The sequence below is a fragment of the Gigantopelta aegis genome, chromosome 11 (genome assembly GCF_016097555.1).
Source record: "Gigantopelta aegis isolate Gae_Host chromosome 11, Gae_host_genome, whole genome shotgun sequence".
In the NCBI taxonomy this organism is placed as follows: Eukaryota; Metazoa; Mollusca; class Gastropoda; order Neomphalida; family Peltospiridae; genus Gigantopelta; species Gigantopelta aegis.
Window position 1 is genome coordinate 14,646,073 of NC_054709.1, and position 14,081 is coordinate 14,660,153.

General features: G+C 39.2%; 1 protein-coding gene across 1 annotated transcript in view; it reads right to left on the reverse strand.

The window, feature by feature from the left end:
* Positions 1-2,969: 2,969 nt before the first annotated feature.
* The window catches only part of LOC121385629 (uncharacterized transporter slc-17.2-like), a 50,362-nt gene continuing 39,250 nt past the window's right edge, over positions 2,970-14,081 (reverse strand). The window contains exons 8-12 of the mRNA XM_041516382.1: positions 11,102-11,220; positions 9,515-9,664; positions 7,455-7,587; positions 4,687-4,928; positions 2,970-3,403 (exon numbers count right to left, since the gene is read on the reverse strand). Coding sequence (XP_041372316.1) covers positions 3,179-3,403; positions 4,687-4,928; positions 7,455-7,587; positions 9,515-9,664; positions 11,102-11,220 — 869 coding nt within the window. The 3' untranslated portion in view covers positions 2,970-3,178. The remainder of the gene's footprint in view (positions 3,404-4,686; positions 4,929-7,454; positions 7,588-9,514; positions 9,665-11,101; positions 11,221-14,081) is intronic.

Genomic DNA, 14,081 nt, shown 5'->3' on the forward strand with positions numbered 1-14,081 from the left:
AAAATACGATTATCTGACCATTGCCTTTGTATTGAAGTCGGGAGGACGCCAAAATACCCCAAGAGAGAAAACAGATTATGTACACTATGTGATAATGAAACAATCGAAGACGAATTCCATTTTATTCTGAGTTGCCCTTTTTACCATGATCTAAGAATAAATTACATAAAGAAATACTTCTACGTCAGACCTTCCGTGTTTAAGTTAATCAAACTATTGAACTCGGAAAATATAAAAACTTTAAACAATCTTGGAAAATATTTATACAAGGCTTTTCTAAGAAGGGAAATGTTCATTAAAAATTAATATATTATGTTTACCCTCCTATTGACATTTTATATACTCTATTCATGTAATTTTGATTGTTAAATATCACACTATGTATATATGCACAACTGTTACTATGATAATAATATTGATGTTTATGTCGCGCCTATAGCCAGGATGGCTTTGGATAATAAAGATTTAGATTTTAGATTCGCGGCTAATATGGTGACGTAATGGGTAGTTAATTACCTCTTCCATAATTCGAGTTTAGTCTAGTAAGACCACGGTTATTATTGCGGCCGTTAAGTCAAAGGATTTGTTTATAGCTGTTTGGCAGATCGTTACTATATAATTATGAAAGTCTCTCTCTCTCTCTCCCTTTGTGTGTGTGAACATTTAAAGTTTGTTTTGTTTTACGACACCACTAGAGCACATTAATTTATTTATCATCGGCTATTGGATGTCAAATATTTGGTATTTTCGACATAAAATCTTAGAGAGGAAACCCGCTACATTTTTCAATTAGTAACAAGGAATCTTTTATATGAACCAGCTCACAGACAGGATAATACATACCACGGCTTTGATATACGAATCGTGGTGCACTGGCTGGAACGAGAAATAGTCCAATGTGTCCACCGACAGGGATATACAAACCGCACATCAGGCGAGCGCTTTACCACTGAGCTACGTCCCACCCCAACGTAAATGTGTGTGTGTGTATGCATGCGTATTTATGTCTGTATGGTATATGTATGCATACTGTCACAGATTTAAGGACCTTATTTCTCTAAAAACAAAAATTACATTAATTGTTGGAAAACAAATCTAGCTATCACATCACCTTAACTGAACCATGATGGAGTGAAATCCATGTCATCCCTCTCGGCAATTTTAGTTTTTGAATTATGGACCATTGCCATAATTCAATTATTTTTACAAAATGTCATTAATAAATGGAATATGGTGGTTATGAAGATGGTTGAATAAAGTACATTTAGGGATAAATCAAAGTATATTTGTTTAGGTAATACTTTGTTAGACCATTAATATGCCTTTAAATATATGTTGTTTATTGTTGTTATATACATTCTATTGTATTGAGTGACAAGTGGGGACACTCCTAAGTTTGCTACATTGTAAGATGTTTCCGATTAATAAAATATTTCTACGATTAAATTTACATATTAAATATATTTTCTTATTTAGAATATTTGTAAGAAGCCCAAACTGGATTTTGTCTTCAAATAGTTTCGTATTTACGATAAAATATATTTTAGGAAATAAAATTAAATTTAACCTAGTACAAATATTAGAAAGATCAGAAACACGTTTAATATACAGCCACTAATATATTATGCAGAAACATATATTTGATATGTAATTACAACCGTTAAAAAGTCTCTGTTAGTCGATAACATCTTAAAAATTGCAGCAAACTCAGGAATGTCCGTTTAAAGCAAGTAAACACAAACACTGCCAAATACCCAGATCTTTATTGACATAAATTTGAGAAAAATATGCATGAAATTTCAAACTGCAACATGATGCAAAACTAAGTAAGCTACCAATACTATCAATAACAAGAGGTCAGTAACTTTTCATGTAAATCACACAGATTCCTTAAATTTACACAGTTATGTAATGAAACATAGTGTTAAAAACGAAAGACAAAACTGATACCATTTATTATACAACTTTTTTATATTCTTGACTTGTTCTAAAGTTTCTTCTTTAATAAAAAAAACAAAAAATCACACATTAATCACTAATACACAGACTACACGAAGAAACCCGACAGCACCCCCTTTAATATGTGGAAATATTTTTAATTAAGAAATTCGAAAATGATCGATGTAAAGGTACGCATTTAACGTCAGACATATGATTTTTGTTGTATTAGAGCGGGAATCTTTGACTACCGTTTGCTAAACAGCGATTGTGAAGAATTTATATAAATTCATCTCTTATGTAAATGTATTTAACGTCAAACATAGGATTGTTGTTGTATTAGAACGGGAATCTTTGTCTACCGTTTCGTAGGCAGCGATTGTGAAGAATTTATATAGATTGGTCTCTGACGGTTACAGAGTGTTGATAACTGTCCAAATGTCCGCCTAGCTCTCTTACCGTCAACGTACTCGAGCCAGTCCGCGCCCTCATCTTCGTCATTCTGGTCTCGTTATTTGTCCTGATCCTTATCCACCCCCACCCACCCTCAGTCAAACCCTCCTCCTCAACTTCTCGTCCTTCTGGCCCTCACTTTTGCCCCCTTTCTTACCCACCTCCCGCGACAGGCCCTCCTCCCCAACTTCGTCCTTCTGGTCCTCACTTTTGTCCTCTTTCTTACCCCCCCCCCCCCCCCCCCCCCCCCCCCCACCCCCCCCCCCCCCCCCCCCCCCCCCCCCCACCCCCCCCACCCCCCCCCCCCCCCCCCAGTCAGACCATCCTCCCCAACTTCGTTCTTCTGGTCCTCACTTTTGTCCTCTTTCTTACCCCTCCCCCAGTCAGACCATCCTCCCCAACTTCGTCCTTCTGGTCCTCACTCGTGTCCTCTTTCTTACCCCCCCCGTCAGACCCTCCTCCCCAAATTCGTCCTTCTGGCCCTCAATTGTGTCCTCATTCTCATCCCCCCCCCCCTCCCAATTAGACCCTACTCCCCATCTTCGGCCTTCTGGTCCTCACTTTTGTTCTTTCTACCCCCCCCCCCCCCCCCTCCAGTCAGACTCTCCTCCCCAACTTCGTCCTTCTGGCCCTCAATTGTGTCCTCTTTCTTAACCCCCCACCCCTCAGTCAGACCCTCCTCCCCAACTTCATTCTTCTGGCCCTCAATTGTGTCCTCTTTCTTAACACTCCACCCCCTCAGCCAGACCCTCCTCCCCAATTTTTTCGTCACTTTTTGTCCTTGTCCTTATTTTGGCCGTTTGAGCCGCTCCTCGTTGGAGTTGTGCTCCACCTCTGAGCTTTCTTCCTTGATCTCGAACAGGCTTCGGAATATGTCTTCGATGCCGTCCTCTTCTTTCGGTTTGGCCCATTCCTGAATCTCGCCCGAAGCCGTGATGGCGTAGAACACGGCCCCAAACAAATTGACACCTGCCGCAGTGTAAAACACCATCTCCCACTCCTCTCTGGTACCCTGGAAATAACAGTTACAGTGAGTGACACAGAGGCGGACCCATGTTAAAGCGAGAAGCCTTATATAAGCGTACGGGGTGGGACGTAGCCCAGTGGTAAAGCGTTCGCTTGATGCGCTGTTGGTCGAGGATCGATCCCCCTTGGTGGACCCATTGGGCTATTTCTCGTTACAGCCAGCCAGAACTGCATCAAATCTGTGAAAAAACGAGCAAAATGCGCTAATCTGAGACCTTTTTACGATTTATTTTCATCAACCTACCTGCAAAATTAGTTGTAATCCATGAGAGAGAGAGAGAGAGAGAGAGAGAGAGAGAGAGAGAGAGAGAGAGAGAGAGAGAGAGAGCGAGAGAGAGAGAAGAATTAACGGAGACAGAGATATTCGGTCTGCCATATGGGTTACACTGGACCAAATATTTCTGTCTGTAAAGCTTTATTTCATGTTATATATATATATATATATATATTTTTTTTTTTTTTTTTTTTTTTTTTTTTTTTTTAAATTATTTGTCTATTTTATATTTATATCTGTCACAACAGTTGGGGAACTCGCCGACCTCTCGACTTCTACGACTGTCCTGTTGCTAGTGTCAGCACTTTTACAACTCTATTCTCGTCGTATTAGTGGGGTCATATTCGTCTTCCCCGTGACCATTTTTCTTAGACCAAAGTCTGAGACTGGATTTCAAGTCTTTGAAACCTTTAGGAAAAAATTAACTCCCATGTACCTCGCCAAAGGTCCGGTTAACTCAACAAGAGGGCCAAATCAAATATGGCTACCGGCGGTCATACTGTAAATTGAAAATCACCATATCTGACTTAATATATAAGTTACAATCACGAATAAGATGTCTATTCCCATTACAATGAAGATGTTGGGTTATTTTTGTAAATTTGAAGGCATCTTGACATTGAAATCCAAGATGGCCATTTTTTACCACATTGATAATTTGAAAACAACAAAGCTCTTGAAATATTTGCGTTAGATATCATAAGTGAATTTTTTATGTATTATTTTTTGTATTATTATTCTTTTTGGAGTGAGGGGTGGGGGGTGGGGGGTGGGGATATAAGGGAAAAGGGCAACCCAATATTTTTGTAAAGCCAGAAAAAAGAGGCACTTGAATATATTTAGAGATGACGGATCCCCTGGTCCGCACCCCCCCCCCCCCCCCACCCACACACACTGACTTGGGTCCGCTTCTAAGGGAAACTGTCCCCTTGCCCCCATTCACAAGCTACTGCACAGTATCCCCCCCTCTCGTCGATCCCTCTTTATTTACTCACATTAGTGGTGAGCATCCCCGCGATGCTTGGAGCCACTATTCCGGGTATTGTCGATATCGTGTTGGCGATGCCGTACAGAGTGCCCGCGTACTGAGGCGCGATATCTCCGTGGTTGACCTCGAACCCGCTATACTGGAAGCCGCAAAAACCGACGGCTGCCGCTAGGACCATCGTGGCCGATACCTGATTGGTGCAGTCCAGTCTTCCCAGTGCCAGCAGGAAACACCCGGGGAAAATAAGTCCTGCAATGCGATGGAGGGGAAAAGAAAGAATATATATAGAATATAAACTTCGATAACTCGACCTTCGATCTCTCGAAAACATCGATCTCTCGATCTGAAGCGACGGTCCCGGCCGAATTGCTATACAACTAGTACATAACGGCCTTCGACAACTGAAACTTCGAAAACTCGATAACCTCGATCTCTCGACCTAATTCTTTGGTCCCGCCAAAAAGATTTAAAGGCATACTGTCACGGATTTAAGGATTTAAAAATGGATAATAACTAAACATTACATTAATTGTTAGAAACCAAATCTAGCTATTGCATCACCTTAACTGAACCGTAATGGAGTGAAATCCATGTCAACCCTCTCGGCAATTTTAGTTTTTGAATTATGGACCATTGCCATAATTCAATTATTTTTACAAAATATCATTAATAAATGGAGTATGGTGGTTATGAAGATGGTTAAATACAGTACATATAGTGACAAATCAAATTATTTTTGTTCAGGTAATACTTTGTTAGACCATTAAATAGGTCAGTGGTCTGTGACAAGATGCCTTTAATAGAGTATGCACCTCCAAAACTCGACGCGTGTGGATTGATCAAACTGTCGTTGCCGATAGTATTTTAAAGACGAATGTAGTCAATCATGTCAATCAAGCGAAGCACGGCTATCTCGTGTGGTCTTGGCCGTCGAGGATTTAGGTGATAATTACATATATAAGTATATATATATATATATATATATATATATATATATATATATTTATGTATATATGTATGTATGTATATATGTATGTATAAACACCAATAATATAAATAATACCACCCCTCACCCTTAAAGTGAATCAGAAAAAAATTGGGGGGTGAAGCTGCTCATTTCAGAGATAACGGGTAGCGTCTATGATTACCTTAGTTTCCAATAAAATTACTTTTTTTTTTAACCCCATACATGTTTCAAAAACAAGACTACTTGACAGAGTGGTACATTTTTTGTCCAGATGAAACTTTTTTTTTTTTTTTTACAACCAACACACTCACATTTATCACCAAATCACAGGACCTTGTGGTGTTCACTTCTCTATCAAAAATTGGGTGCATCTCGAACTTTGATCCAGCCGGAAGTTATTTGGTTTAGTACAACCTTGTAGCCAGTATGAATATGATCTTTTCTGTAGCCATACTATGGTTCAACCATGCCCCAACCCACCAGAGTCCAACAAGGGAACATGAAGCTGCGGGTAATTACTAGACAATCATGTCAAGGATACATGGTTGATATATGGTTGGTCAAGGATACATGGTTGATATATTTAGTCACCCAATTGACACTAGTCACCCAACACATGCAAATGGTATTATATACACTGTTTCTTATTAGTCCAGGTGTAAATGGAGGGGGAGGGGGGGGGGGGGGTGTCACCTGAAAGGGGATTTTATGGGACTAGTATTTTTGTGTAGCTGACACCTTCCTGTAGTATGATCTGCCTGTTGATCGCACCAACTCTGGGGCAAAATACTAGTTTGACCCCTTTCTTTGATGTTACCTAGTGTATTTTACGACTTTTTTTTCCGCTATCGATGTGAAGGTTTATAGGCATTTATTCCATCGCCAAATAAGTTATGTTGATAACCTTCGTAATCATCCGATTGATTTCATTTCAACTTATTTTGTGCTTATATCCAATTAAGGTTCAAGCACGCTGTCCTGAGAACACACCGCAGCTATCTGGGCTGTCTGTCCAGGACAGTGGGTTAGTTGTTAATGGTTAGTGAGAAAGAAGAGGGTGTAGTGACCTGGTCTGGTGCTTACTAAACATTTAGAGTCTAGACTCGAGACTAGAGTCAGAGACGCGAACGCCATGGTAACGCCAAACAAATTGTTTGCGTGTGACGTCATTAGGGATCGAGTCTAGACTGTAAACGTTTTATAAGCACGGGCACAGGTCGGGTCTTCCTGACCAGCCGTCTATTTGAACTCCGGGCCAAAGTGGTGTATTGTCAGAAGTCATATCCGCTGATATACCACAATTCAACCTCCAGGATCCCGTCATCCAGTTTTACGGGTCGCACCTCACGACTAACAAGTCGACCATAAAGTGAGATGTGCTGTATTCGTCACTCTCAAAACACGAATGTTGCCATCCCAGCCCTGCACGAAGATTGAGGATCAACACACGCGAGGTTTACAATAACTGGACTTGCTCAGGTCAGGTCAGGTCAAGTCAGGTCATAGGGTTTTACGTACACATTCAGAAAAAAGCTGTTGTGGGGCACGCCTGGGCAGGAAAAGGGTGGGTGGGAGGGAGGAGGGATCAGCCCGCCCGCGCTGGCAAGTGCAAGAGAGCACCAGCAGCCTGACCGGGATCGGTAGTGGGATGAGGCAATTTTTGGTGTTATTGAATTTTGAATATCCCGTAGCATTAAGTCAAAAAGGAAAATATTACTCAAATTTCTTGAAGTTAATTTTGAACTTAGTTTGCAGAAAGTATCTCTGCAGCTAGCTGTTTATCGTGTGTACCACGATACGTTAATTACCGATGCCATTCATGAGTTTCCTGGTCCAGACGACACTGAGGACATCTTGAAATATCAGATAGTCGGCGCACATCCCGGAGAATAGGGTGAAGAACCATTGCCACAGGTAGGGTAGCATTGAGTACGTGCCATTCTGAAAACAAAGGATATTTTAAAGTCAGGTCAGGTCATAGGACATTACGTGCACATTCAGAGCAAGCTGTTGTAGCGCACGCATGTTTTTAATGTGACAGACCCTGGTTTTTAAACACTATGAAGTTAGACCGGCCTCGGTGGCGTCGTGGCAGGCCATCGGTCTACAGGCTGGTAGGTACTGGGTTCGGATCCCAGTCGAGACATGGGATTTTTAATCCAGATACCGACTCCAAACCGTGAGTGAGTGCTCCGCAAGGCTCAGTGGGTAGGTGTAAACCACTTGCACCGACCAGTGATCCATAACTGGTTCAACAAAGGCCATGGTTTGTGCTATCCTGCCTGTGGGAAGCGCAACTAAAAGATCCCTTGCTGCTAATCGGAAGAGTAGCCCATGTAGTGGCGACAGCGGGTTTCCTCTCAAAGTCTGTGTGGTCCTTAACCATATGTCTGACGCCATATAACCGTAAATAAAATGTGTTGAGTGCGTCGTTAAATAATACACTTCTTTCTTTCTATGAAGTTACGCATGGTGTTCGTTCTTGAATCATACTGTTAGTGAAACATTACCTTAGTAAGCATAAATCCCAACGAACATTTATGTTTGATGCCTCAAATCAACAGAATATATGCCTATATAACTAAATATCATGAATCCATCCACATTTATTATTTATACGAGACAGAAGTATTGCAAAACGTCAAAACGCTACGCAGACGGTAACATTTTCAAAACGCATTTTATTCATGAAATTTCCTTAATGAACGCGGGAAACGCAATTACCCAAATTATCGTCTGAAAAGGACGAAACTGATGTTATAGCAATAGATAACGTTGCACGTAACAAAAGAAATTATGGATGCAAAAGATATTCAGACAGAGATGTAAACGTCTCGAAAATTGTCAAGATTTGAGGATCATGAGTCTGCATTATTTTATGTAAAATAAATATATATATATAAATAAATATATTTTAGCATTTATTAAAGGTCAAAGACCACTGACCTATTTAATGATCTAACAAAGTATTACCTGAACAAATATAATTTGATTTGTCCCTAAATGTACTTTATTCAACCATCTTCATAACCACCATACTCCATTTATTAATGACATTTTGTAAAAAATAATTGAATTATGGCAATGGTCCATAATTCAAAAATTAAAATTGTCGAGAAGGATGACATGGGTTTCACTCCATCATGGTTCAGTTACGGTGATGCGATAGCTAGATTTTGTTTTCAACAATTAATGTATTTTTTTTATATTTATTATCATTTTTAGAGAAATAAGGATCCTTAAATCTGTGACAGTATGCCTTTAATAAATAAACCAGATCCGACATAATGTTAGCGCAAAATATTTATATAAAAAATTAAACTGTGTTAACTTTCCAGAAAATTCCATATGTTTGTATCTAGTGAAAATAACACACAATGGGAAACAAATGTAGTTTTGCATGTTCCGGCGTATACTTTGGGGGCAAACCCGTAGAGCTGTAAAAGGTTTCCCCACCTAAAATCACATCTACATATATCTAGGATCACAACCTAGTAGCAAACCTTTTACATCATGCCGGGTCCATTTTACTGTATAAAAATGGGTTGTGCCCTGGGGGTATTTGCCGCAATCTAAAGCTCTGGGGCTCAAGTCATGCTCCCGCCCCCCCCCCCCCCCCCCAAATATATTTCAGAAAAGAAAGATTTGCTTGGAGTAGAGGGGTTCGACGTCAGAACCCTCACCTTCACCAACACCACCCTGCAAACACGCCTGGGTATACCTTCACTTAAATACATTTAGATACGTTTATGGCGTGAGTTAGGAAAACGAACAATTTAAAAAAAATCAAAAAAAAATCATTTGCATCATTATCAATAGCAGTGTTTTAACAAGACTTAAAAACCGCGCATATGGAATGGACCCTTACAGATGTGATGTCGAAATTGAGAATGTCCTTCATGTACGTGGGTATCTGCGTGGCGAGCATGTATACGGAGTAGTTTGCACATATGTTGCAAATGATGATGGCCCACACTGCTTTGGACGTGAAGAACGCCATCCACGGCGTGTCTGGGTGCTGAAAGCAAACATTGAAAAATATCAACTCTGTTTTGTTTAACGACACCACGGCCTTTGATATACCAGTCGTGGTGAACCGGCTGGAACGAAAAATAGCCCAATGACGGCAATCGATACTAAACCGACTGTGCATCAAGCGGGTGCTTTACCACTGGGCTAACTCGTGCTCCGTAAACATTCAAGATATCACTATATGGCACACATTTTAGTTTTCAGTAATCTGTATGTGTATACTTACCCATAATGCTTAGAGTAACCCGATATGCATATGCATGAGGTTATGTACACGCGTGCAGAGACACATGAAATGGAATCTACGCAACCTATTTGCATTGAAAGTGATTGTTACGGATTTCGCATTACGTACAAATGGAATATGCACCTTACATATTCTAAAGAATGTATACTTCCAGCAGTAACATTTGGCCAAAGGTGCTACGCATAAAGTTTTAATCAAAGCAAACCACGAGGCTGCATAAATGCTTCGAGTAAATCTGAAAGACATCGGCTACCTTCAGATTCAGAGGAAAGTGTCTTTGACGATGCTAGATATTTCAGCAGCAAAAAGTCTTCATAATGTTTAGTACAACCCTGCATGTTTCAAGTACAATGGTATGTGTATACCTATCCATAATGCTTACAGTGATCTGATATGTATATGCACGAGCTTATGTACACGCGTATGGACACACACAAAAAATGGAATCTACTGAACCTATTTGCATTGAAAGTGATTGTTACAGATTACGCAAATACGGATTATGTAAAAATGGAATATGTGCCTTGCATGTTCTGAAAGATGTATACTTCCAAATCAAATTCAATGGACAACAACAGTAACATTTGGCTGAAGGTGCTACGCATAAAGGTTGGGGACACCAGAGGACCCGTCCGCCTAAAAATGTGTTTATGTGTTTGTTTCGGAGTTTTTTTTGAAGAACGATTGCCCTTTACACAAGCTGGACCAAGTGCCCTCCCCCCCCCCCCTTACAGGCTGGTAGGTACTGGGTTCGGATCCCAGTCGAGGCATGGGATTTTTAATCGAGATACCGACTCCAAACCCTGAATGAGTGCTCCGCAAGGCTCAATGGGTAGGTGTAAACCACTTGCACCGACCAGTGATCCATAACTGGTTCAACAAAGGCTATGGTTTGTGCTATCCTGCCTGTGGGAAGCGCAAATAAAAGATCCCTTGCTGCCTGTCGTAAAAAGAGTAGCCTATGTGGCGACAGCGGGTTTCCTCTAAAAACAGTGTCAGAATGACCATATGTTTGACGTCCAATAGCCGATGATAAGATAAAAAATCAATGTGCTCTAGTGGCGTCGTTAAATAAAACAAACTTCTTCTTCTTCTTCCCCCCCCCCTTTGTCCTCTACCCAACAATATTTAGTGGATCCGCCTCCGATATACTAATTCAATTGCTTCGACTGCTACCTTAGTCGTTGTTCCTGCCTCTAAATACTTCAGTTCTATTTCCGAGATGTGCGGACATTCGGAGGGCGAGTTGTGAATAAACAAACTCCAGATTATGCTCCAGACCAACGCAAGGACACCTACAATAAGGATTAGAAAAAAAGGTAAAGACTCCGAAAGAAATATTTCTATAACGAAACCGCAGAAGATTTTAAAGTACGGTTATTATGGTGTCGAACATTAACTATACTTATTCGAGTGTTCAGACGTTACGCACAATCTCCGTATCTCTTATGGCGACATAAAGCCAAATTCTGCATGACATTATTAAAAACTATTGTGTAGTTCAAACCTTCTCAACCTGTATTAACCAGCCACCTGTTTCAAAGGGACATTCCTAATTTTGCTGCACTTTCTAAGATGTTATCAACTAACAGAGACTTTATAACGATTGTAATTACATATCAAATATATTTTTCTGCATGAAATATTAGTGGCTCTATATTAAACATGTTTCTGGTCGTTCTAATATTTGTACTAGGTTAAATTTCATTTTATTTTCTAAAATATAGATTTTTCGTACGTACGAAAATATTTTAGGACAAAATCCATTCTGGAAACACATTGAATATACAGACACTGATATTCTAAACAAGAAAATATATTTAATATGTAAGTTGAATCGTAGAAATAGTTTATTAGTCGAAAACATCTTACAAAGCAGCAAACTCAGGAATGTCCCTTTAAAATACCATCTTTATAGATTCCATTTGGTGGCTGTTTAATAGGTTTTATTACATAACTATTCAATCTTACTATAGTGATAAAGACCTTTTGAAACCGTGTGATAAATTTATTTTGTATCGCACATATGTGCGATCTGGACCGGAACTTTTAAATGGCGAATTCCCTTTTTCTTTTACTGCAGTTTATTTCCTAACGACATATATGATTTACAAATTACGTGACATCGTATTTGAAACATTACACAAGGCTGGCGCAGAGTATGATTCTTTAACGTTTAGTAAATCCATGAAAGGAGTTTTGATCATAGATTTAACAAAGTGTTGTTATGACGTTAAATTAAAAACCGTTTTTGTAAAACGTAAACGAAGGTATGTAATAAATACAGAACTTCACATAATTTTTTTTCCGCTTCCTATTTATTGCACTCGTTTATTTTGCATATATTCTTGCGCAAAACAAAGTATGTGAAGTTCCAGGGCCGTAACTAGGATTTTTTTGTTTGGGGGGGGGGGGGGGGGGGGGGCGCAACTGAGTAGTTAATAGTCTAAAACTCCTCAAACAGTTAAGAAGAGAATTTTCTTTAAGTTTCTATAATGCTTTCCGTCTGTATATTTATTGTATACAAAGTTGTAGGAAGCCGTTTTTTAATTGTAAAAACAATAGTATTCTTAAAACGTTGTGTAGATTTATAACCATTATCAACAAGAATATTTCTTCCGACAAGACGTCCATTATGTACAAATAATAAATTGTTTTTCAAAACCAGAGGCAAAAGAAACATCTACACGGCACTTCTTTCGATTTCTTGTCACATACAACATTTCACTAACAAATACTTGACCCATCGATGACATTAATATACCTGCCAGTGTAATTGTATTAAAATAATTTCGTACATACGATGAAAATATATTTTAGGAAATAAAATGAAATTTAACCTAGTACAAATATTAGAACGATCAGAAACACGTTTAATATATAGCCACTACTATTTTATGCAGAAAAATATATTTGATATGTAATTAAAATCGTTAAAAAGTTTCTGTTAGTCGATAACATCTTAAAAACTGCAGCAAAGTCAGGAATGTCCCTTTAATACTCTTGTGATCTTAAATGCACTAATATATGAATGAGCATGTGAGCATAGATTATATGTGGTTCCCTCACAAAGTATTTTGAAACCAGAATACACGATACATTAGAAATTGATTAAATTACTACTACTACTACTACTACTACTACTACTACTATTGTACACGTAAATATGAAACTAGAATGCACGATGCATTAGAAATTGATTAAATTACTACTACTACTACTACTACTACTACTACTACTACTACTGTACACGTAAATATGAAACCATAATGCACGATGCATTAGAAATTGATTAAATTACTACTACTACTACTACTACTACTACTACTACTCTACTACTACTACTACTACTACTACTACTACTACTCTACTACTACTACTACTACTACTACTCTACTACTACTACTACTACTACTACTACTACTACTACTACGATTACTACTACTATTGTACACGTAAATATGAGTCCATTCTAGAAACAAAACAACTTTTCAGGACAAAGCAGAACTGAAGATAGAATCGCATATGTATGTTGGAAAAGTGATCGTGTGGAAGGTTCTTAAGTCCAGCTCAGGTTTCTGCACCAATCTGGCTCTGCCGACTTCATTTGGCCAAAAAGAGTCGATGTGGACATGGTCAACAAGAAAGGGATTTTCCATGGTCCAGTCAACCTGATTTCCCATGGTCCAGTCAATCCGATTTCCCATGGTCCAGTCAACCCGATTTCCCATGGTCCAGTCAACCTGATTTCCCATGGTCCAGTCAACCTGATTTCCCATGGTCCAGTCAACCTGATCGGGCACGAATATCCTAGAACTGAATGAAATTCGTTCATGGTACAGGGACATGAAAAAAGAACTTCACTGAAGCTGAAATAGTGTCTAGGACAGTTTTGCTGCCCTCTTACTGCTTTTATGCCGAGAAAATGTTGATTTCACTGGCGGGCGCATTTTAATGTGAAGATTAAAAGTGAACTGTGTTGGAGACCGGCACACAGACAGATTTAGAGACATAATATTTGTAATGAACATCCCATTATTTGAAATAGGGCAACTAATCATCTTTATATCATGACAAGCAACAAAACCAAGCATTCTTAATTGATGAATTTCAAGAATCTTGCGCAAGACACGAGTAAACCATAATCTATGACGTA